This window comes from Dreissena polymorpha, chromosome 1, assembly GCF_020536995.1.
Source record: "Dreissena polymorpha isolate Duluth1 chromosome 1, UMN_Dpol_1.0, whole genome shotgun sequence".
In the NCBI taxonomy this organism is placed as follows: Eukaryota; Metazoa; Mollusca; class Bivalvia; order Myida; family Dreissenidae; genus Dreissena; species Dreissena polymorpha.
The window spans coordinates 73,392,859-73,417,310 of record NC_068355.1 but is presented as its reverse complement, the minus strand read 5'-3'; the positions used below and the strand labels follow the sequence as shown (position 1 = coordinate 73,417,310).

The 24,452-nt window shown below is 33.9% G+C and overlaps 1 protein-coding gene across 2 annotated transcripts in view; it reads right to left on the bottom strand.

Moving 5' to 3' along the window:
• The window catches only part of LOC127835091 (uncharacterized), a 30,857-nt gene extending 8,025 nt beyond the window's left edge, over positions 1-22,832 (bottom strand). The window contains exons 1-4 of one of the 2 annotated variants that reach the window (XM_052361350.1): positions 22,667-22,832; positions 21,347-21,505; positions 20,886-21,002; positions 20,292-20,482 (exon numbers count right to left, since the gene is read on the bottom strand). In XM_052361350.1, coding sequence (XP_052217310.1) covers positions 20,354-20,482; positions 20,886-21,002; positions 21,347-21,505; positions 22,667-22,711 — 450 coding nt within the window. In that variant the 5' untranslated portion in view covers positions 22,712-22,832 and the 3' untranslated portion in view covers positions 20,292-20,353. Of the gene's footprint in view, positions 1-20,291; positions 20,483-20,885; positions 21,003-21,346; positions 21,506-22,666 lie in introns of those variants that run through there. The other variant, XM_052361366.1, reaches the window with a different exon arrangement.
• Between the last annotated feature and the right edge of the window lie 1,620 nt (positions 22,833-24,452).

Genomic DNA, 24,452 nt, shown 5'->3' with positions numbered 1-24,452 from the left:
CATTTATTGCCAATAATGCAAAGTTAATTCTTTTAATTAATAGCTAAACACATGGACTGGACACTAATAAAAGATCACATGGACTGGGCAAATACGCGAAACGGTGAAACTTTAAATAAATAGTCACATTTTGTGTCTGGAACTATCAACCGTGGTGTAGTTGTTAGGTGTCCGCCTAGCAATCGGGAGTTGGTGGGTTCGATTCCCAGGCGGGGAGCATTTTTTGTATATTATTTATTTTATTTATACATTTATATATATTATAATTTTAAAAATATAAAATATATAAATGTATAAATAAAATAAATAATGTATAAAAAAATGCTCCCCGCATTATTATATATTTTTATATTATTTTAAATAGAATTCAAATACACTGCGTTTTAATGCGACCTGAATACGACGTTGCACATTTTTATTAAAATTATTGGATGCCGAGTAGTGACAACGTTAATTAAAATTTCTTACATCTCTTAGATATCTTAAAAAAATACACGCGTTTTTATATGAACAAATAAATGCAAACAACAAATCTATTTTGCATGTATTTTTGTTGTTGTTTATGGTTGTCTATCATAGGCACTAAGTACTATCCCTAACACATATAGAGCGCGAACCGCGACACGTATTATTGATTGTAACAATGAGTTGTGATAAAGGAAGCAGTCGCTTATCAAGGAGGAGCTGTGTCCCAGCAACTCGTTTCCCTAGAGTCAAGCAAATCTCGGATTTTTTTAAGAACCACATATAGAGCGCGAAGCGAGACACGTATTTCTATCCAGGTGGTATGTACCCTTTGGTATTGACTTTTTTAGGTGACACTGTGAATGCGCGTTTTGTGACACTTTTTCCGCTCCTTAATTAGCGCGAAGCGCGACACGTATTACTATCCAGGTATTATGGACCCTTTGGTATGGATTTTGTTAGGTGACACTATCAATGCGCATTTTGTGAGATGAAGCAGATTTTTTAAAACCTACACATCTCTGTTCCATTAATAAAAATTGCACATGGATGCCAGTAAAAAAAGGAAAAAAAATGTTAATAAAATGTACTATGGAATATTTGGGGGTTACAACACAAAATCATAGATAATGGTTATTTGGGGGTTATAACACAACATAATGGATAATGGTTATTTGGGGGTTATAACACAAAATCATAGATAATGGTTATACCAGTATCTTTTTCTATTTTGTTTAAAATAATCGGCCAATATATAAATATTTATAGTAGAAAAAAATCGTTCCATGTAACTTCATTGAGTGCCTTTTACACTGAAATTCCCGATGCCTTTTGATGCTTTTCATCAATGCTTATCTTGTGTTATATAGTGATGTTCTGTATTTACAAGGCGTGTTAAGCAGATCTGCGAAGAACTTCTTTGATTGCGCATGAATTACCGCCAAAGTGGTAAATCGGACTTTAGGGAATTCATTCATTTGTGGGTTTTGGCAGCCAGCCAATTCTGACTGTCTCAGAAATTTGTATTATTACAATGGCCTTAGGGCTACGCCCAGGCCAAAAACTATGCTTTGTTAATATTTTGTAAATTACATTTCAGGTAACATGACACATTTTCGTACCACTGCAAGCGTCTTAAAATCGTGTTTAAACATAGATGTTATTATTTTAAAACGTATATATTTTTGCATGCGTGTCAATAACAAATGTATGATACAAAACCCTTCAACAAGTGTTTAAATGGATCAAAAATATTCTGAAATAATGAGTAATATATACAAATAGGGGCCACTTTGCTGTTAGCTTGTCCAAGTTTTATTCCCATTAGGTTACGTGTTTAAGTGGGCAAAGCGATCGTCATTTGAGATTTTCATTAATTTACAGGGACTTATTTTTTCAGCTGCATGCTGTTTGCTGTTTGTGAGGACGAACACAATTTATGACGCAAGAGTCCCGCATCCATTTAATACATAGGGTCCACATTTCAATTTTGCGAATATGTGTTAAATCCTGTTTTTATTTTAAATTCTTCCGTTTTATTATTACTACAAAGTAAACAACTCGTGCTCACACATTCATGGTTTTCCCTACAAATCAAAATACCCATATGTTTTGTATCGAGTGCATGTTACAAACACATCAATGAAAACTTTTTCTTAAATAAAAATGTATCATTAATCAAACGATCACACAGAGCTTGTTACTTCTTTGAGGCTTAGGACATGAGGCGCCCGCTATGGACTAGTAGTTCGTGGTTCTAGCTTGCCAAATCCAACCACCGCGCAAATATATGACTGGTTCCATGCTTAGTTCGATCATAATCTAGCAGTAAATAAAGCCCATGCAGTCAATTCAGATGACATTTATGATGTAACAGTGGTGGCCGTATTTATCTATGATGCAAACAGGTTAATGTCAATTCAAATAAATCATGTTTGAATAAGGAATCGCGTTTTCTATTTCACACAACATCGACCTGAGAAAATATGTAACCACCAGCATATCTACCTAATATATATAAGCAAACCATTTTGGACTCGATGTACAAATGACACATGAAGGAACTTCACATTTCTTGACTTTTAGTTAACACTTCCAAAATTACATGCTCGTTTTATTTTGCATTTAAATGTTCGCCCATAGAATATTGTATTCATCGGACTAATGCAGGTAAACGTAAAAGCAGACCGGTTGAACAATGCTTAATGTGTCACCAAAGGTGAATAGATACAAGTAATGCGAAAATTACGCCATGGCCAAGTTATGTTCTTTTTTATATTCAATATAAAACATATAATGTAAACATGTGCATAAGCAAGAACAAAGTTATAACATGCAGCAATGATAATGTTAAACATATTATGCGATATATGCTAATATTTATATATTTTTTTACCTTGTGTTTTTCTTTAAATTTAAAGGTTGTTGGTTTGTGGGTTTTTTCTTTTGTATGTTTGTGATAAATGTTATTTTAATATATAATAATAAAACTATATATGAGTTGCATAAAGTGGGGTAGATAACCAACTGGACTAGATTATAACAATTTAATGTGTTTCCATTTTTTCAAAATATTAAGTGTATCGTTGTTGAGGGCTATTTCTTTTTCAATTTGGATTTTTAGTTTTAAATAATTTATAAAACAGTTCAAAGTAGGTTTTTGTTTTTTATATTTCATGCTTAATATGAAATTTTTCATTAATATAATAATGTGGTTAACAGTGTTATTAATTTCTGGTATTTTAAAGGTATTTGCACCGAAACTGATATTTAAGAGAGACAGTTTTATTCTTAATTGTTGTTTCTCTAGAAAAGTTGTCAATTGATTCCATAGAGATTGAATATGTTTACACTCCCAGAAAATGTGTTCTTTTGGTTCAATATGTTCATTACACATATCACATATATTTGTGTTGGATAGGTTGCACTTGAAATGATATTTATTTGTAGCTATGATTCTATGGATATATTTATATTGAACATTTCTCAGTGTGCTATCTATAGTTGTTTTATACGGCATGATAAATATTTGTTTCCAATTAAATTCTTTTTCTCCAAGAAGATTTTGCCATTTAGTTTGAGCTTTGGAGATTTCGGCAGGGTTTTTAATTTGAAGTGTGTTAAATATTGTGCTCGCTTTGTTTTGTTTTGCAGTTATGTTTTCTACGAATGTTGTTTGAGTACATGGTGTGTTATTTGTACTGGTAGCAGCTTTAATATGTATGGGTATACTTTTGATCAATGTGTAGTATATCAGGAAATTACTTGTAGGTATTCCGTATATGTAGCATATGTTTTCAAAAGAATAGAAGTCGTTTATTCTGTAGTCGTACAATTGATCTACATATTTTATGTTTTGTTCAAACCAATGTTTATAGAAAAACGTTTTATTGTTTGTAGTTATATCTTTATTGTTCCATAAAATAATATTACTGTTTTATTTGGTTTCTAAATTACGAGTAACCTTATACCATGCTGATAAAACATTCGATATAAATATGTTTTGGGTTGAAATTTCATCTAAAACATTATTGTCAATATTACCTTCAAAAAGTAAGGAGTCACCATATTTTTTTAAGATTTTCTGGTAGAATAATTTCCATTTACTCGTATTGGTATTATCTAGGTATCTTTTAACCCAGCCGCATTTGATTGCATTCAAGAATGTGTCAATGTCCCTTAATTTGATACTTCCATTTTCTACAGATTAAATTAACTGAGTTCGTTTAATTTTATCAGGTTTACCGTCCCATATAAAATTAAATATTTCTGATTTTATATCTTCAATAATATAATTTGGTGGGTTTGGGAGAACTGTTAGTGTGTAAATTAATTTAGGGAGCGCAAACGTTTTCAACACGGTATTTTTTTCCGATTAGTGTTAGTTTACGATGCTGCCATGATTTTAAACAATTTTTAAATTTTTGTAATTTAGGCCATATGTTTTTTAGAATTGTTTTATTTTTATTGTTTGTAAAGGTTATTCCTAACGTTGTTGCTCTATCTGATGTCCAGTTGAATTTCATTTCTTTTTTAAGATGAATATTACTTTGTTTAAATTTACCTACTCGTATCACAGTGCATTAACTTTTGTTGAGTTTAAGACCCGATGTCGTTCCGAAAAGGGTTAGCGACTCTATTAGTTTATGAAATGAGTCCCTATGGTCATTTAAGATATTAATTGCATCATCAGCAAATAGGGGCTGTTTAATTTCGTCGTCAGGTTTTAATGATATGCCTTTGATATGTTTATTTGTTTGGATGTGATGTGATAGATACTCGATGCATATAATCAATAGCGATGATGAGAGTGAACATCCTTGTCGAACCCCTCGTTCGATGTTAAAACTGTTTGAGAAGAAGCGATTGTTAATGATTATACTGTTAATATCAGTGTAGAACAGTTTGACCCATTGAATGAGACTTTCACCAAAGTTCATATTTTCTATGCAAAAGAACATAAATGAATGATCAAGTGAATCGAATGCCTTTTCAAAGTCTGCAAAGAATATTAGACCAGAATTATTTGAATTGTTAAAATAGTTAATGCATTCTTGTATAAGACGAACGTTGTCACCAATGTAACGTCCTTTTATGAAACCAGATTGAGATTCGAAAATGATTGACGGCAATATTTTTTTATTTCTGTTTGTTATACTTTTAGTTGCTATTTTATAATCGTTGTTCAATTAACTAATTGGGCGCCAGTTTAACAAGGATTCTAAGTTTTTTTCCGGATTTCGGAATGAGTGATATTATATTTTGTTTTTGAAGCGAAGTTCAACTTCCGCTGTTAAATGAATAATTTAGTAAATTAGTTAAATGTGTTTTAATATCGTTCCAGAATATTTTATAAAACTCGATAGTGATGCCATCAGACCCCGAGCTTTTGTTATTTTGCATTTCTTTTAGAGCTAATCCACATTCATATTCAGTCAGTAATCCGTTGCATACTTGTTTTTCCTCTTCATTTAAAGCATGATGTGTATTTTTAAAGAGGGTGTTATTTTCGACATTGTTTCGTTTGTAGAGGTTTTAAAAAATAGACGTTGTTCTTCTAGTATTTGATTTCTGTTTTTATGTCTTTGCCGTCGACTACTAGTTTGTGTACCGTTTTTTGTTCGCTTCTACGTTGTTCAATATTTGCAAAGTATTGTGTATGTTTTTCATTGTGTTCAACATTCTGTGCCCGCCCTCGAAGAATTATGCCATTGAGGTGTGTATGATAGATTCCTTCTTATATTTTTTTTGCAGCAATTTCATCTTCAATGGCGGTGGTATCATTTTTGTTTGTTTCATGCAATTGTTTTTCAAGTGTTTTAATGATTTTTATGGTTTCAGTTTCAAGTTTGTGTGTTTCTTTTTGTTTAAATGACGTGTATCTTATTGTTGTGTTACGTAAATTACCTTTAATTATTTCCCATAATGTGTTAGGGTTTGCATCTTTGTTATCTTGAACTGTATTGGTTATTTCCTGTTTTATTTGCGTTTGGTATTGTTGATCTAATAAGATGCCATTATTAAGTTTAAAGTATCCTGTTCCTCTTTCAGGTTGTATATTATGCAGTTTAAGTTCAACTAGCGAGTGGTCGGTCATAAATCCTGGTTTTATGTTGCATGAGTCCATAAAATTGCACAGTGACTCAGATATTAAAAAATAGTCTAGTCTGCAAAATATTGTTGGTTTTGTGTTTGAGTGCCATGTGAATTTGCTCTTATTCGGATTAAATGTACGCCAGATGTCTATCCAATTGAGGTTTTCAATTATGTAATTCAGAATGTTTCTATGTTTTGAGTGAGTATGAAGGTTTCCATTCCTTTTATCTAATAATAGGTAAAAAACAATATTGAAATCACCTCCGACTATAATGTTTTTATCTTGGTTATTTATTATAAAGGATTGTAATGTTTCGTAAAAATTGGATTCATTTATGTTAGGACCGTAAACTTTAATTAATGTTAATTGTGTTTCGTGTATTTTTTATATCTATACTTGCTTATCTGCCAGTTATTATTTCGTTAAAGTTTTCAACTGTGATCCCTATATTATTTTTAATCAGAAAGGCAATGCCTTGTTTATTAGCATGTTGTCCACTGAGATAGATGACTCCATCCCATTCATCTTTTATGGTCTGTGCTAAAGTATGTGTTAAGTGACATTCTTGTAAAAGGCATGTGCTATATTTTTCATCTAACCATTTGGAGATTTTTATGCGTTTGTCTTTATTGTTTAGCTCTTTTACATTCAAAGTACAAATTTTAAAACTCATATAAAAGAATGGTTGAGTACATGATAATTTTAGGGTGTCTGTCCAGTTGTTTTTTATTATAAGACATAGGTCAATGAAAGTTTTATATGTTTTGGTGTTTGATGTAAAAGTGATGTGTATTTACAAATATAGGAAACATTTCATCTTGGCATATACAATGGAATAAAAGGAAAGAAAAAAAACATTAGCAAAAAAGAACAAAATTAACAAAAACAACAAACAATTGACACAAAGAGATGCAAAAATGGATAAAGGCATACGATAATGGTATGGGGATGTTAAAAAGCAATGATATATCCAGTTTACTGTTTAAATATCTAAGACGATAGTGAATTATGTAAAACATTTACATATGATGTTATGAATCAAGAATCCACATACATACATACACACATACATTCATATACGTATACATATATACACACTCGTACTAACATACATACACATATACATATAAACATATACATATATATATATAGCAATAAGATAAATTGCCTATTACGACACATCTCCTTTTGAAAAAGGAGAAATGAGAGCTTGATTTAACAACCATTATGTCAAAGTATATTATTTATATAATACATTGTATATAAATCAATACATGTATATGCATTTATATTCGTTACGAAAAGGAAAAATATGTTAACAAATTTGCTGAAGTATGTAAATGTTTTATTCTGACATTCATGTTGGTTACTGATATAGATATAGACTCTCCGTTATATAGAAAATCCCTTCAAAATGAAGAGGTATCTTCGGAGGAACTGTTTTCATAAAACGAACAAAAAAAAAGACACCATCAAAGCCTCTAAGAAAACATCTCTTTCGAAAAGCGAAACATAAGAAATCGTTTCAACGGCCATAATTTATTATATATTGACAAATACGTTTATTATGCTTATTTGTGAATGTATAACTAAACATATGCTATGCATAGAAACAAATGTTGTGGTTGTTGAAAAGGTTTATTGCAAAGTAAATTTTTCTTAGATTTGTAACACACAAACACTTTTTTTAATTGGATACACAAATGCGTGTATCATGCTGTATAACACTATACGTAAGCCACGATAAGGATGACCTATAGATAATAAAATAATACACTGGCTTCTAACAGAAACGTCTATTTCAAAACATGAAAAAAGGGAGATTGTTTTACGTAATTTGAACGTCAATTTATTTAATTAACTTATCCATTTTAATAAATGTTTATACTGTATATATATATATATATATATATATATATATATATATATATATATATATATATATATATATATATTTATAAATTTTACATTTCTCGTTGCTTAGAAATAGTATTTTACTTAGAAGAAAAAGCAGCAAAAAATATATATAATAGATAAGGCTACAGTATTTAATTTACTAACACATATTTGAATTGTGTGTATATATATACATAAGATTGCTTACATATGGAAACAGTCATAAACATAGTATTTTTTTCTGTTTTCGTTTTAAGTAAAATGCTATCTCTTAGCAATGAGGAATGTATAATATGATATGTTACAAAATACTGAAGATATTTTTAATTGTCAAATTTAAATATATGTGTGTGAACTATAAGACATGCCATTATCATATCAAGATAGTGTATGCTTATAAAAAAAAATTAAATAAATATATACAGCGACATTAGCCATATCCTAAGCGTATCATTAGGTCTATTTTTTGCATTAAAGCATATTGACAGAATGTTTAGTTTTTATATTATCGACGGTACAAAAGGTCATGCACGGGGTATTTTACACTCAAACATACTGACAGAGAACAAAACAATACGTGCGCATAGTGCCTGAGGCAAAAAACAAAGTGTTACTCAAGCGAGACTATTAGTAATAGTGCAATACACTGTGGCAAGCAGAAAGTGTTCCAACGACAACAGGGTGATTCACGCTCTACGTGGTGAGCTGTTTGGCCATGGCAAATTTATCCAGTGTTCGTATTCTTTAAATTTAACCATTTCAGTTTTGTTCATGTGCTTCTTGTATAGGATCTTCCATTTAACCATTTCAGTTTTGTTCATGTGGTTCTTGTATAGGATCTTCCATTTAACCATTTCAGTTTTGTTCATGTGGTTCTTGTATAGGATCTTCCATTTAACCATGTCAGTTTTGTTCATGTGGTTCTTGTATAGGATCTTCCATTTAACCAATTCAGTTTTGTTCATGTGCTTCTTGTATAGGATCTTCCATTTAACCAATTCAGTTTTGTTCATGTGGTTCTTGTATAGGATCTTCCATTTAACCATTTCAGTTGTGTTCATGTGGTTTTTGTATAGGATCTTCCATTTAACCAATTCAGTTTTGTTCATGTGGTTCTTGTATAGGATCTTCCATTTAACCATTTCAGTTGTGTTCATGTGGTTCTTGTATAGGATCTTCCATTTAACCAATTCAGTTTTGTTCATGTGGTTCTTGTATAGGATCTTCCATTTAACCATTTCAGTTGTGTTCATGTGGTTCTTGTATAGGATCTTCCATTTAACCAATTCAGTTTTGTTCATGTGGTTCTTGTATAGGATCTTCCATTTAACCATTTCAGTTGTGTTCATGTGGTTCTTGTATAGGATCTTCCATTTAACCAATTCAGTTTTGTTCATGTGGTTCTTGTATAGGATCTTCCATTTAACCATTTCAGTTGTGTTCATGTGGTTCTTGTATAGGATCTTCCATTTAACCAATTCAGTTTTGTTCATGTGGTTCTTGTATAGGATCTTCCATTTAACCATTTCAGTTGTGTTCATGTGGTTCTTGTATAGGATCTTCCATTTAACCATTTCAGTTTTGTTCATGTGCTTCTTGTATAGGATCTTCCATTTAACCATTTCAGTTTTGTTCATGTGCTTCTTGTATAGGATCTTCCATTCAACCATTTCAGTTGTGTTCATGTGGTTCTTGTATAGGATCTTCCATTTAACCATTTCAGTTTTGTTCATGTGGTTCTTGTATAGGATCTTCCATTCAACCATTTCAGTTTTGTTCTTGTGGTTCTTGTATAGGATCTTCCATTCAACCATTTCAGTTTTGTTCATGTGGTTCTTGTATAGGATCTTCCATTCAACCATTTCAGTTGTGTTCATGTGGTTCTTGTATAGGATCTTCCATTTAACCATTTCAGTTTTGTTCATGTGGTTCTTGTATAGGATCTTCCATTCAACCATTTCAGTTTTGTTCTTGTGGTTCTTGTATAGGATCTTCCATTCAACCATTTCAGTTTTGTTCATGTGGTTCTTGTATAGGATCTTCCATTTAACCATTTCAGTTTTGTTCATGTGCTTCTTGTATAGGATCTTCCATTTAACCAATTCAGTTTTGTTCATGTGGTTCTTGTATAGGATCTTCCATTTAACCATTTCAGTTTTGTTCATGTGGTTCTTGTATAGGATCTTCCATTTAACCATTTCAGTTTTGTTCATGTGGTTCTTGTATAGGATCTTCCATTTAACCATTTCAGTTTTGTTCATGTGCTTCTTGTATAGGATCTTCCATTTAACCATTTCAGTTTTGTTCATGTGCTTCTTGTATAGGATCTTCCATTTAACCATTTCAGTTTTGTTCATGTGGTTCTTGTATAGGATCTTCCATTTAACCAATTCAGTTTTGTTCATGTGGTTCTTGTATAGGATCTTCCATTTAACCAATTCAGTTTTGTTCATGTGGTTCTTGTATAGGATCTTCCATTTAACCAATTCAGTTTTGTTCATGTGGTTCTTGTATAGGATCTTCCATTTAACCATTTCAGTTTTGTTCATGTGGTTCTTGTATAGGATCTTCCATTTAACCAATTCAGTTTTGTTCATGTGGTTCTTGTATAGGATCTTCCATTTAACCAATTCAGTTTTGTTCATGTGGTTCTTATATAGGATCTTCCATTTAACCAATTCAGTTTTGTTCATGTGCTTCTTGTATAGGATCTTCCATTTAACCAATTCAGTTTTGTTCATGTGGTTCTTGTATAGGATCTTCCATTTAACCATTTCAGTTTTGTTCATGTGGTTCTTGTATAGGATCTTCCATTTAACCATTTCAGTTTTGTTCATGTGGTTCTTGTATAGGATCTTCCATTTAACCATTTCAGTTTTGTTCATGTGGTTCTTGTATAGGATCTTCCATTTAACCATTTCAGTTTTGTTCATGTGGTTCTTGTATAGGATCTTCCATTTAACCATTTCAGTTTTGTTCATGTGGTTCTTGTATAGGATCTTCCATTTAACCATTTCAGTTTTGTTCATGTGGTTCTTGTATAGGATCTTCCATTTAACCATTTCAGTTTTGTTCATGTGGTTCTTGTATAGGATCTTCCATTTAACCATTTCAGTTTTGTTCATGTGGTTCTTGTATAGGATCTTCCATTTAACCATTTCAGTTTTGTTCATGTGGTTCTTGTATAGGATCTTCCATTTAACCAATTCAGTTTTGTTCATGTGGTTCTTGTATAGGATCTTCCATTTAACCAATTCAGTTTTGTTCATGTGGTTCTTGTATAGGATCTTCCATTTAACCATTTCAGTTTTGTTCATGTGGTTCTTGTATAGGATCTTCCATTTAACCAATTCAGTTTTGTTCATGTGGTTCTTGTATAGGATCTTCCATTTAACCAATTCAGTTTTGTTCATGTGGTTCTTGTATAGGATCTTCCATTTAACCATTTCAGTTTTGTTCATGTGGTTCTTGTATAGGATCTTCCATTTAACCAATTCAGTTTTGTTCATGTGGTTCTTGTATAGGATCTTCCATTTAACCAATTCAGTTTTGTTCATGTGGTTCTTGTATAGGATCTTCCATTTAACCATTTCAGTTTTGTTCATGTGGTTCTTGTATAGGATCTTCCATTTAACCAATTCAGTTTTGTTCATGTGGTTCTTGTATAGGATCTTCCATTTAACCAATTCAGTTTTGTTCATGTGGTTCTTGTATAGGATCTTCCATTTAACCATTTCAGTTTTGTTCATGTGGTTCTTGTATAGGATCTTCCATTTAACCAATTCAGTTTTGTTCATGTGGTTCTTGTATAGGATCTTCCATTTAACCAATTCAGTTTTGTTCATGTGGTTCTTGTATAGGATCTTCCATTTAACCATTTCAGTTTTGTTCATGTGGTTCTTGTATAGGATCTTCCATTTAACCAATTCAGTTTTGTTCATGTGGTTCTTGTATAGGATCTTCCATTTAACCAATTCAGTTTTGTTCATGTGGTTCTTGTATAGGATCTTCCATTTAACCAATTCAGTTTTGTTCATGTGGTTCTTGTATAGGATCTTCCATTTAACCATTTCAGTTTTGTTCATGTGGTTCTTGTATAGGATCTTCCATTTAACCAATTCAGTTTTGTTCATGTGGTTCTTGTATAGGATCTTCCATTTAACCATTTCAGTTTTGTTCATGTGGTTCTTGTATAGGATCTTCCATTTAACCAATTCAGTTTTGTTCATGTGGTTCTTGTATAGGATCTTCCATTTAACCAATTCAGTTTTGTTCATGTGGTTCTTGTATAGGATCTTCCATTTAACCATTTCAGTTTTGTTCATGTGGTTCTTGTATAGGATCTTCCATTTAACCAATTCAGTTTTGTTCATGTGGTTCTTGTATAGGATCTTCCATTTAACCAATTCAGTTTTGTTCATGTGGTTCTTGTATAGGATCTTCCATTTAACCATTTCAGTTTTGTTCATGTGGTTCTTGTATAGGATCTTCCATTTAACCATTTCAGTTTTGTTCATGTGCTTCTTGTATAGGATCTTCCATTTAACCATTTCAGTTTTGTTCATGTGGTTCTTGTATAGGATCTTCCATTTAACCAATTCAGTTTTGTTCATGTGGTTCTTGTATAGGATCTTCCCGTTAGAATACCAAGCATCGCTAATTTCATCCGTCATTTTCTTTTTTACACACATGAGCACATGGAGATTTAGTTTTTGTCAGGTCATCGTTTATGTATATGTAACTCCCTTTCCGTTTCTTTCTGTTGGATAGAATGTCACTTTTGGTTTGCCGGCTTCTCAGTCGTACAATAATGTCTCTACTTTGGTTGTTCTTGTTGGGAAGTCGGTGTGTAATGTCGATAACTGCCATGGATATATTACAAATGCTGTTTTCACAATGCGTTGTTATGACTTTCTCCGCAGATTCCCGTGATGTTTCTCTAGGGTATCTGCGATTCCTCGTACTTTTATATTGTTGGCGCGTGAGTATTGTTCACATTCATTTTCGTATTTTTGCATTTTTATGCCCCCTACGAAGAAGAGGGGGGTATATTGCTTTGCTCATGTCGGTATGTCGGTCCGTCGGTCCGTCCACAAAGTGGTTGTCAGATGATAACTCAAGAACGCTTGGGCCTAGGATCATGAAACTTCATAGGTACATTGATCATGACTCGCAGATGACCCCTGATTTTGAGGTCACTAGGTCAAAGGTCAAGGTCACGGTGACTCGAAATAGTAAAATGGTTTTTGAATGATAACTCAAGAATGCATACGCGGCCAACAGGGCAAACTCTGAACAATATTACTGAAGCAACTGGTCTGTAATTCTAAATCTATAATTATCAGTCCAATGAAACATCATCCTTTGAGTAAAATACAGTGGATCAGTAAAAATATTATCAGAATATGAGATTTTTTGTATATTTTGTATATTAAATATTGTGATTATGTTTTATTTTGTTGATTAATATAAATATAAGCATGACAGGGGAGGTAATACACTATTATATCTTTCTTATATACAGGGGAAACAAATGCAATAAGTTTAAAGTTCATGTTTTATAAATAGAGGAAATTTGTTCATGTCAGTGTGAGATCATTTGTTATTTTTTATGATCACGTTTATTATTACTTTGACAAAACAACACTTACCTGAATACCACAGTGGATTCCACCCAAACAATACCCCACGACCCTACCAGAATCCTTCCCCCCCCCAATTTTTTTTAAACATCCCCCTCTCACCCCCACCCCCCTACCCCCCACAATATTTTTTAAAAACATCTTTTAAATTACCCCACCCCACATTATACCCCCTCTCACCCCCACCCCCCTACCCCCCTCCCAAAAAAAAAATTAAACATGTAATAAATTACCACACCCCACATTATATCCCCCTCTCACCCCAACCCCCCTACCCCCCCCCACCCCCCAATGTTTTTTATTTATTTTGAACATCTTATAAATTACCACACCCCACATTATACCCCCCCTCTCACCCACCCCCCACCTACACCCCCACCCCGCACCCCCCCCCAACAAATTTTTTTAAACAAAAATAATAAATTACCACACCCCACATTAGACCCTCCTCTCACCCCCGACCCCCCTACCCCCACCCCCAACTCCCCCCCCCCCCAATTTTTTTTAAACATCTTATAAATTACCACAACCCACATTATACCCCCCTCTAACCCCCCACCCCCCCCACCCCCCACCCCCCAATTTTTTTAAACATCTTATAAATTACCATACCCCACATTATACCCCCCTGTCACCCCCACCCCCCTACCCCCCACCCCCCACCCCCCCCCCCCCCAAAAAAAAATTGAAATAAAAATAAACATGTTATAAATTACCCAAATTATATCCCCCTCTCACCCCACCCCCCCCCCTACCCCCCCCCCAAATTTTTTTTAAACAACTTATAAATTACCACACCCCGAATAATACCCCCTTCCCACCCCCCAACCCCCCCCCTCTCAATTTTTTTTGTTTTTTTTAACATCTAATAAATTACCACACCCCACATTGTACCCCCCTTTCAACCCCCAACCCCCCTTACCCCCCAACTCCCCCCCCCCAATTTATTTTAAACATCTTATAAGTTACCACACCCCACATTTACCCCCCTCTCACCCCCCTAGCCCACCACCCCCCTACCCCCCATCCCCCCCAAAAAAAAGATTTAAAAAAAATTAAACATCTAATAAATTACCCCACCCAACATTATACCCCCTCTCACCCCCACCCCCCACCCCACCCCCACCCCCCCCCCCAATTTTTTTAAACATCTTAGAAATAACCACACCCCACATTATACCCCCCTCTCACCCCCCTCCACCCCCTCCCCCCCTCAATTTTTGTTTAACGTCTAAAAAATTACCCCACCCCACATTATAACCCCCTCTCACTCCCCCTACCCCCCCCTACCCCCCCGGACCCCCCCTCCCTCCAAAAAAAAAAATACCCTTCTCTCACTCCCCCCTTGATCATGACTGGCAGATGACCCCTGTTGATTTTCAGGTTAGTAGGTCAAAGGTCAAGGTCACAGTGACTCGAAATAGTACAATGGTTTCCGGATGATAACTTACATTAGGTCTAAGGTCAATGTCACAGTGACAAAAATGTATTCACACAATGGCTGCCACTACAACTGACAGCCCATATGGGGGGCATGCATGTTTTACAAACAGCCCTTGTTGCATCGACATTCTTCAGCTCTTGAAGCACCTTGTCATTTTTGTCCTTCTGGTTTGTTCATTCAGTGTCCAGAGTTTTTGTCTGAGCTTTGAGCTTTTCTACTTCCTGTTCCTTTTCGAACAGCCTTCCCTCAAGGATTTCCATGCTTTTAATCACAGACTTCAAAAGATCTTCCTTAATTTCTAAAAGGCTTTCCTAAATTGCTCATTGTAGAGACCCGTCGCCATTCACTAAGACGTTTTCAAGTTTATTGTTAAACGTGTTCAACTTGTCATCGAGTTTATCTAGCCTAAGATTGATTTTCTTCATTTGCGTGATAAAATCACGATTATCTTCAAGAGAGTTCGCCATATCACCACTATTGTAATTACTTTGCTTTTGCTTTGATTTCTTTTTCTTCTGTTACTCTACTTTTGGTGTTGCACCCACACTGCTATCTAGCTCACTTACACTGGACGCTTCTCTTTTTCGTTTCAGCTCCTCATCTATAAGCGATTCTCTATTCATGATTTTTCATGATTGTTCAGGATTGTTCAACACAGTATCTTTTTTTAACAGTATACATTTGAATTTTTGTAAAAAACGTTTTGGAGAATTTGTCATCTTTCACAGTTTTACTTTTATTTGATTTTGTATTGCATATCAAAAACAGGAAAAAAAAAGAACTCCTTATTTTGCATTCCCATCCATTTATCCAACCTTTTACCACGTTAAAAATCACATATTTTCCATTGTGTACACGCCGGTCTTACTGACCTGTGTACTAACGCGCAAGGAATTGTGGGTAGCACTTCTTTTACAAGTGAAAAGTAAAAGCGAAAGTAAGTCAAGTAATCGTGCTTCTGAAAATCGCTATCAGTCTTAATAAAGATTCAAAATCGCATTTAAACATACTAAATAACATTTCTTTAAACAACATTCCATTTTAAACACATATTTAAAACCGTTTTTATTATTATAGAAAAATATTCATTCCTACGCGGAACTATTTTGGCGGAAGCACGAATCCCCAAATCAGGGGAATGGTCCTAGCATAGAGGTGACAATAACGAAGTGACGTCACCATCGATGTATAGAATGCATATTTTCATTTTTTTTTTATAAGTCGAAAGCTTGTTCACTTCACTAGAGGTTACACACCACCACCAAGTTATGTTCTGATACAGTTAAGCATTTTAGAGTGCAATCAATTAAACGTGTGAATCAGTTTCTTTACACATTATCATCGATTCCAGAGGCATACGTTAATATGTTTCGTGTACGATATGAGAAAGTATTTTTTGCATGACCTTTGTTGCTTGCTTCTCTCAGCCAACTGATTTTAAAGATTTAATAATAATTTGAATCACATGATTTACTTTTAAGGCTAAAAATCACTGTTACCCGTAACTTTATGTTCTATTATGGTTTATGCAATCCTTTTATCTTTACCTTAAAGAGATTGTGCAAAACATCATAGCAGAGTGATTAACATATTTGCATCTACCCTAAGTATTTTGCATACCAACCAAATATTTGATATAAGACATAAGAAACGTTGCTTGTTATGAAATGTTTCCGGACTTGTTCCATTATAAAGTGGAGTTTAAGAAATACTGTCTCGATTATTTACCACCCACATGTTTTCTACACAACAAACTAAAGCTCATTACATGTAGGTGATAAAAACCATAAATACGATGTTCGACATTCAAAAAGTAGTTCTCGGAACAGAATGTGGACATTTAAAATGATGAATTTTTAATCAGGCTTTGTAACTTGAATTGTATGCATGGTGTCTATGCACATTAATTCCTTTAACAGCCAGCATGAATAGTTTACACTTCTTTAAAATGCATATTAAAACATAACATATTTTAATAGGTCGTGTGTAATTGAAATAATGATAAACACCTCTGATCATCTTATCATTTTCACACTGATTTTTTTACAAAATTACATGGCAAACTTTTATAAAAACTACTCCGAGATGATAACTGATATGTTTTTTATCTTTATAAATATGAAGCAAGTTTCCGTGGGAATATTCTGTGTTATTATTCAATGATAAACCATTCGTTTTAAAATATGCTATTTGAATCTTTTAAATACTTAACATCATATTAAAATAAGAATTAACATCTATTAAAATTGTCAGAGTAAGGTGTTCCATCTAGTCAACAACAATTGATGTTAATACATTCCTTAAAAATGAATAAACTCATAAGGATAATAATGCATTTCATAATCAGCATTGTTTGTAGAGCGTAAACACTGAAAGGGGACATAGGTAAATATAGAAAACTGTCCAAGGAGTTATGTCATTGACCTAGAAACCTGGATATTATGGGAAGATTTATCAATCTCTATCTCAAAATGATTATGGCTTAGCGTAATCGTTTGATAATGATCATAATTATGTTAACAATTACGCATTTCTAACTGAATTTAAATGCAAAGTTATATTTAATATGGAAACAATATTTGGTACACACACTTTCAAGTTCACTTTCAATATTTTACAAAGAATAAGAAAAAAACGTTTGATAATGAACACTATTTAGATGTCTTACCTTCTCAGATTTAATTGCTGAAGATTATGAATGTCAAGGCATCCATTAAGAATTCATACGGGTATGTTCAGTAATGATCACGAAAACTATATTTAATTTGTGTAATCATCGTTCATAACAAGAAGAATACCAACTTGTTTTATAATGCAATTGCAATAAAAAGAAAGAAAAAAATTTGAAGCGACCTTCAGTTTATAAATTAGTAAGAATTGTGTGAAAATGCACTAAAAAGAAGTTATTGAGTTATCTGTTTTGCGAAAGAGGCACTTTTTATCAGGAAGTCCACATTGAGTGCGGCTCAGAATACGAAAACGATCAGCTTTTTATGTTCCGCGAGCTGCATTGAATGCCAGTTAATTTGATTGTTCGTCGTTTGTATAATTACTAGTATAACCCAATTATATCTAGCGTCTAGAAAAAATGCCTTTGCAAACAGCGTAGACCCAGATAAGAGGCCGCATGATGCGGCGTCTCATCAGTGTCTGCGCTGTTTGCTTAAAGGAATTTGTGTAAGAAATATTCTAAATATAGAAATAAATATACTAGACATCCCTAATTTTGGAAATACACTTATCCAGTTTCGAAGGATGGGAGAGTCCACTAGTCATATATGGGTTAATTCTAAAAACCAGAGAGCGTATCGAACACGTGTATTCGTATCAAAGTTCATTTTTTTAAGTTATACGATACGCAATATCCACAGAAGTTTGAGTCCGAGTTGAACATAGTAAATAAAGTTTCTAATTTAATGGACCAAATAGCCACAAAATGCACTCGTTTAAATACTTGTTCTACTTTGGTCAGTAAATTATGATTAAGATTGAGGTCAAAATGCATTTATACGAATTTCGTGTTTAAAATTAAAATTCTTATGCCTCTGTTAAAAGCATCATTCAAGAGACATAATTAACAACTCCTTCAGACGATCCCAGATGTTAATTATCGTTCTTGTCGAGATTGTGATGATTACACGATGAGAATAATTAAGTTTAAGAGCAGGAAATTCCCATTTAGCACTTTCTTATAATTCAAGGTAAATAATTAAAAAGTGCTTTAAACGCTTTTACTGTTAATCGAACTTTGCCTGACTCTGGCATAACCAGCAAAATTGTTTCTAAGTTCACAATGACAAGATTTAAGTCTTTAAAAACGAGCATGGTCAAATGTAAGATTGGCCTTCAAGTGATCTCACTGTAAATTCAATTTACCGAGATGTTATATCAACTCACCTGACATACCTGAAAAACAAACTTTTTTTAAAGATTGCGGAAAAGGTTCTTATAGCCTCCAGCATGATATTTGAGGGCGAACGGGCGTTTCTTTCACTGATAACAACACACCTACATATACCTAACGATCGTTCAATGTATAATTTAATGTATTATAAAAGATTTAATATGTGTACATATGGCTGACACGGTGTTGGTGCAATAATGTGTATGTATGTAAAGTTTGTCCATCGTACTCAAGTCGGTAACGACAAAGACGCTTCCAAGTGCCGCGAGGATTCTCAACAAGACGAAATAAAAAAGGGAAAAAAATGTTGAAGGGTTTAAGTTTTTAGCCAACATATTGCTCAGGAAATGCTATAGCGTCATATTTTTCATCACAGACAGTTATTGTCAAGCATGAAGTCAAATGTTTTCGACTAAAAAGAATAGAGACAATTTCAACGATTTTGATGAATAATTGATCCTTCTTTTAAGTAAATATTTACATTGTCAGTAATTTGATACGAGTTGTATGGTACGCTCGTGTCATTTTCTGTAAACGAATCAACAAATTTGTCTTGTTTGATTGCAAATGTAAATGCCTTCAAATGACAACAGTGATATTTCTAGTGCCACCTAACATCGAATAATAGCAAAAAAGTATTTAAAAGTCTTCCTTTCTACTTACATTTCAAATGTAAGGCATATCAGTAATTAAGCTTTAACCCAGCTGGGGCAGACATACCCCATGTTCCCCCCCCCCCGGTTTATACTTGGTCTTTAGCCAACCGATACCTTATATCGTCATATAGACATACTGTGTGTATCTTTTCGTCATATGCATAGTAAGGAAAGTATGACAAGCTTTGTAAGCAAATGTTAAGGTATAAGTTACATAAATATTTGTATTTACAATAATTAACCAATGTGTTTTAATAGCTCTGTTTCTTGATTGCTTGGTTGTATGCACGTTCATTTGTTTAATTAAGTTTAATGAATGGGAATGATACTTTTTGATCTTTCAATAGATGCAATAATAATAATTGAGTTGAGTAAGCCTAAATGCGGCGTATAATACTGTCCCAATCCTCATATGAGGTACCATATGAGATTGAAAAAGAAGGCACATGATTCCTTTTTGCTCCAATGGGTTACATTTAATATAACTTTCTCAGCTTAATTGTTGCAAATAGCAGATTAAATTAGAATCGAACAAATCTACATGTGCTTTGTTTATTCGCCAGTTAATTACTTAATCGTTCTCATGCAAATATTGATAAAATAACTTTTGTGCAATCACATATAGTTGCTTGACGTTTAAACGGTCTCTTTTTACACTGACTAAAGCAAAATAACGCATATAGATACATGATTTTTAGATATGCATTTATATTACGTAATTATACATAATAAGATATATGCAAATGCGACTTAGACGGTGATGGTGAAGTAGTGAGGCTGCATGGAGAAGTGCGCGGTACAGGTAGTGACGTCATGTTTGTCAAGCGTGCTGACGTCGGTCACCGCCGTGGCGCTTCCGAGAGCGGCCAGGATTCTCAGCTAGATTTAAGAAAATAAGAACGACACGAGTTGTTCGTAGTTGATAATGAAATATTGCATACTTTTAAAACAAAGGTATGACCAAAATTGAAACCAATGCTGCATAAAAACTGGTAACTTTATTAACGAAATATTCGATATTTCAAGCAAGTTACATTTTGAGAATGAAAACAGTGGTCATATATCATACTAAACTAGCAGACATTAAATAACATGGTGGTCATTTCCGTAGTTAGGCAAATCCACATACAGGCTAAATTCGTTTGATTCGCTAGATGTGCAGTATAATTTAACAGATAACAATATATTTGGCCAGTAACTTGTGTCTTCTAGAACCGCATCCTACTATATTAGGTTTGTCAATTTAATACAGAAAATTTATGCCTAAAAGAGCTTTTCCTACCTCGACGGCCCTCATGCCGGCGTCGGTGTGGATCTGCGCATGCTCGGAGTCGGAGAGGGCTGCGATGTAGCAGTTGTAGGTCATTTTATCCGGGTGAGTCTTCACTAGAAGGTGAAACTACATGGAACATTAAATACACGATTACTTTGTGTGATAATTTGTATCGTAAAGCCGTACGCCATACGCCAATAGCATCCGAAAGCTGACTATTTTGAGGATTGCAAGGCAAGAGTATACAATTATTCCCAGATATTCTTCGAAACTTAAATCTTTAGTTACCAAATGACGTTAACCAGTAAAAGTGTATTGTGTGTAACTTTTTTATTAAATGTGATTTTTTTTATTGTTCCTGAAAACACTTGATCTACATTTTTATCCAAAAAAAACTTGTGATGCGTAATAGCCATACGCTTTTTTTTTTCACTTTTAATTATACATGCATGATCCAATCCACTACTTACTGTCAGTGGCTGAAACTGGAAGGTAATCGAGTCCGTTTCCGCTGGCTCGTGCGTGGGGCCCGTAATGTTGTGCGCATGCGCGGTGTGATTCTGGTGTGCATGCTGGGTGTGATTTGCGTGCGCATGCGTGGTGTGAGGGGGTTTATGGGTGGTGGCGGCCTTTAAAATAATGTTGAGGTGTTGAACATGTGAGAAAAATACATCTTAGATAACTGTAACATATTTTCACACAATTAAGCTATTATTCTACACAAGGTTGAAAATCGAGAATCTTGTCTCCACCCACTATTCTTACCTACTGTACAGTATTATGCATGCTCACTTTGTATGAAATTACCACACGTTAACTATTTTACAACATAGAAAACGATCTCTACATCCGGAAGAAAAATATATTACAGAAAAGAATATTTTCAAGACTTGAGACTACTTAAACAATTATAATTGAGTGTTATCGAGTATTGCAAACAAAATGAGCCGCGTTCTGAGAAAACTGGACTTAATGCTTGTGCTTAAAGTACCGTCCCAGATAAGCCTATGCAGTCCGCACAGGCTAATCAGGGACGACACTTTCCGCTTGTATGGTATTTTTTCGTCTAAAAAAAGTATCATCTACACGAAACTCAAGTGGACTGCACAGGCTAATCTGGGACGGCATTTTTCGCACAAGCATTATGCCCATTTTTCTCAGAACACGACTCAAATATAATTTTACATAGCTTGACATGAAGCTGTGTGGTTATTTTGAGCAAATTTCTCCACGAACGGGAGAGACCGATCTTTAACCCATTCATGCCTAGTGGTCTCTCCCATCCTTCTAAATTGGATCAATTTATTTCCAAAATTAGGGATATCTAGTATATTTATTTCCATAATCAGAGTATTTCTTACAGAAATTCCTTTAAGCAAACAGCGCAGACCCAGATGAGACGCCGCATCATGCGGCGTCTCATCTGGGTCTACGCTGTTTGTCAAGGCATTTTTTCTAGACGCTAGGCATAAATCGGTTAAAATAACTTAGAAGGTTAGCAGCAGATACCAAATGCCATTATATTTAAATTGAAAGGAGTGTTAGAGGATAAGATATCGATAATATTTGTATTGCCTAACGCTATTAAAACAGATTAACACAGATGATCTTTTTAAACATTTTAGAAAAACTCAATAGTTTAGATCTTATTTGAAGAAATATAAAAGAAAAAAAATGTTGTTTTTGACGACTTGTTAAAAAAAATGTATTTTTAACCAACTGAATTTAGTTGAGTGCTTTTTAACACGTATTAAAATGAACTCATTAAAAAAAATCCCCGGTCTACTCACATAACATGCCACGATCACACCCAGGAAAATACAGATGGCTTGCATATTAACTAGAGAACTGAAATCCCCGCGGTTGGTTATGTCACCGTTGATTTGCACATTTCTTCTGTGAGAGTCCCTTTATATAGACACCTAAGTACCATAAGGATGACGCTTTTCGTGCGTGTCTCACGATTTCTGAAAGTAGATCTCATTTGTGTTATATTTCTTTTGGAAACGACACGTTTTAACTTTATTTTAAGATAAACAGTTTAAGTGCGTTGCGGCATAGGCATTTGCTTAAAGCAGACCATTTGTATGTGCCTAGTTGTGATATATACCTCGAATGAGTTGTATTTAATGCCTCTTTTCGCAGTATTATTTACTTAAACGTTGTTGCTTTGTTGTTTAATTGGCGTGTTTATGAGTGTGCATGAAACTATTAACGGTGGTTCCTTTTGTTTTATTGATTTAAAGCATATGTATCGGAAATTATTGAAATATGAAAAATGCATTGCACGAGTATTTTATATTGATAAGCGGTTGAGTAAGATACTTTGACCGATGTTGTGAAAACCAAATGTATAAAACTTATATTTAAACTTACATTTATAGAACTATCAAAACTGTTATGACTACAAGGGTGTCAATCTGATAGCAATGTTAAACGACAAACAATCTTTTGTATCCAAATACTGTTAACTTTGAACAAGCAATATGTTTTCGTGATAATTGATTATGAACAAGAGGTGTCCGAAAACAGAGCGCTTGACTGGCTTTGAGATTCATGAGTGCCCGTCACTTGTTTTGTCGGTTACCTAACGTTATACCATACAAACATGTATGCAGTTGAGTTAAATACTATCAAATGTGAAATTACAGTATATAATTTAACCTAAAACATTCAACTTATCAATGGGCCAAATCAAAGACTTTTGATAAGAAGTTTTGGCCATGGCACGTTTTGTTATGGAGACCCCACTTTCGAGTTTAAATTTAATATGTGCAATTGTTTTAATAAAGTTAGTTTTGTTTAGTTTTGAAAAAGTTCACTTAAAAGGTCATATGTAGAGTTTCAATTGCATACCCTGAAAGAAATGAAAAGGTTGCCGGTATGTAGCGGCAATGTTGCGGCTACAAAGCAGCTACCATTTTTTGTAGCAACAACTACTAGTCAGAAAGTAGCCAATAGTAGCCGCTAGCGGCTACCTTGTGGCAATCATATGGCTATTAGTGGCCGCTAGCGGCTCTTATAGCCACTAGCGGCTTATAGTAGCCACTAGTGGATTATAGTAGCCAGATGCTGGCCAGAACATATTCTTGTATCAAACAAGTGCAATTATGAGCCAGATGGTAGCCACAACCAATACTTTAATATTAATCTTGAAAACACAAAAAGGCTTATAGTAGCCACTAGTGGCTCTTAGTAGCCAGAAGGTGGCCAGAACATTTTCTTCGTCAATAGAATGGCACTCGTGAGCCAGAAGGTAGCCACAGTTGTAAAATGACATCATATTTTGTATGATGTCATGAAATCACTGATGATCAGACAAAAAATCAAAATGGCTGAAGAAACTGACCAACAAATAGAAGTTACTGGGGAAGAGTTAAAGTCATTGTAAGTAAGCTGTGGTGATTAATACAGTTTCAATTGGTGTATAATAATGATAAAGCTTGGTTTTGGGAATAAATACCTGCATTATTGAAATATTAAATTTGATTTTTCACACAAAAAGGACGTCCGTTTCAAATTTTTAACACTGACATTTTTCTCTGACATTTTTTTTGGCTTAAAACAAAGGTTTGG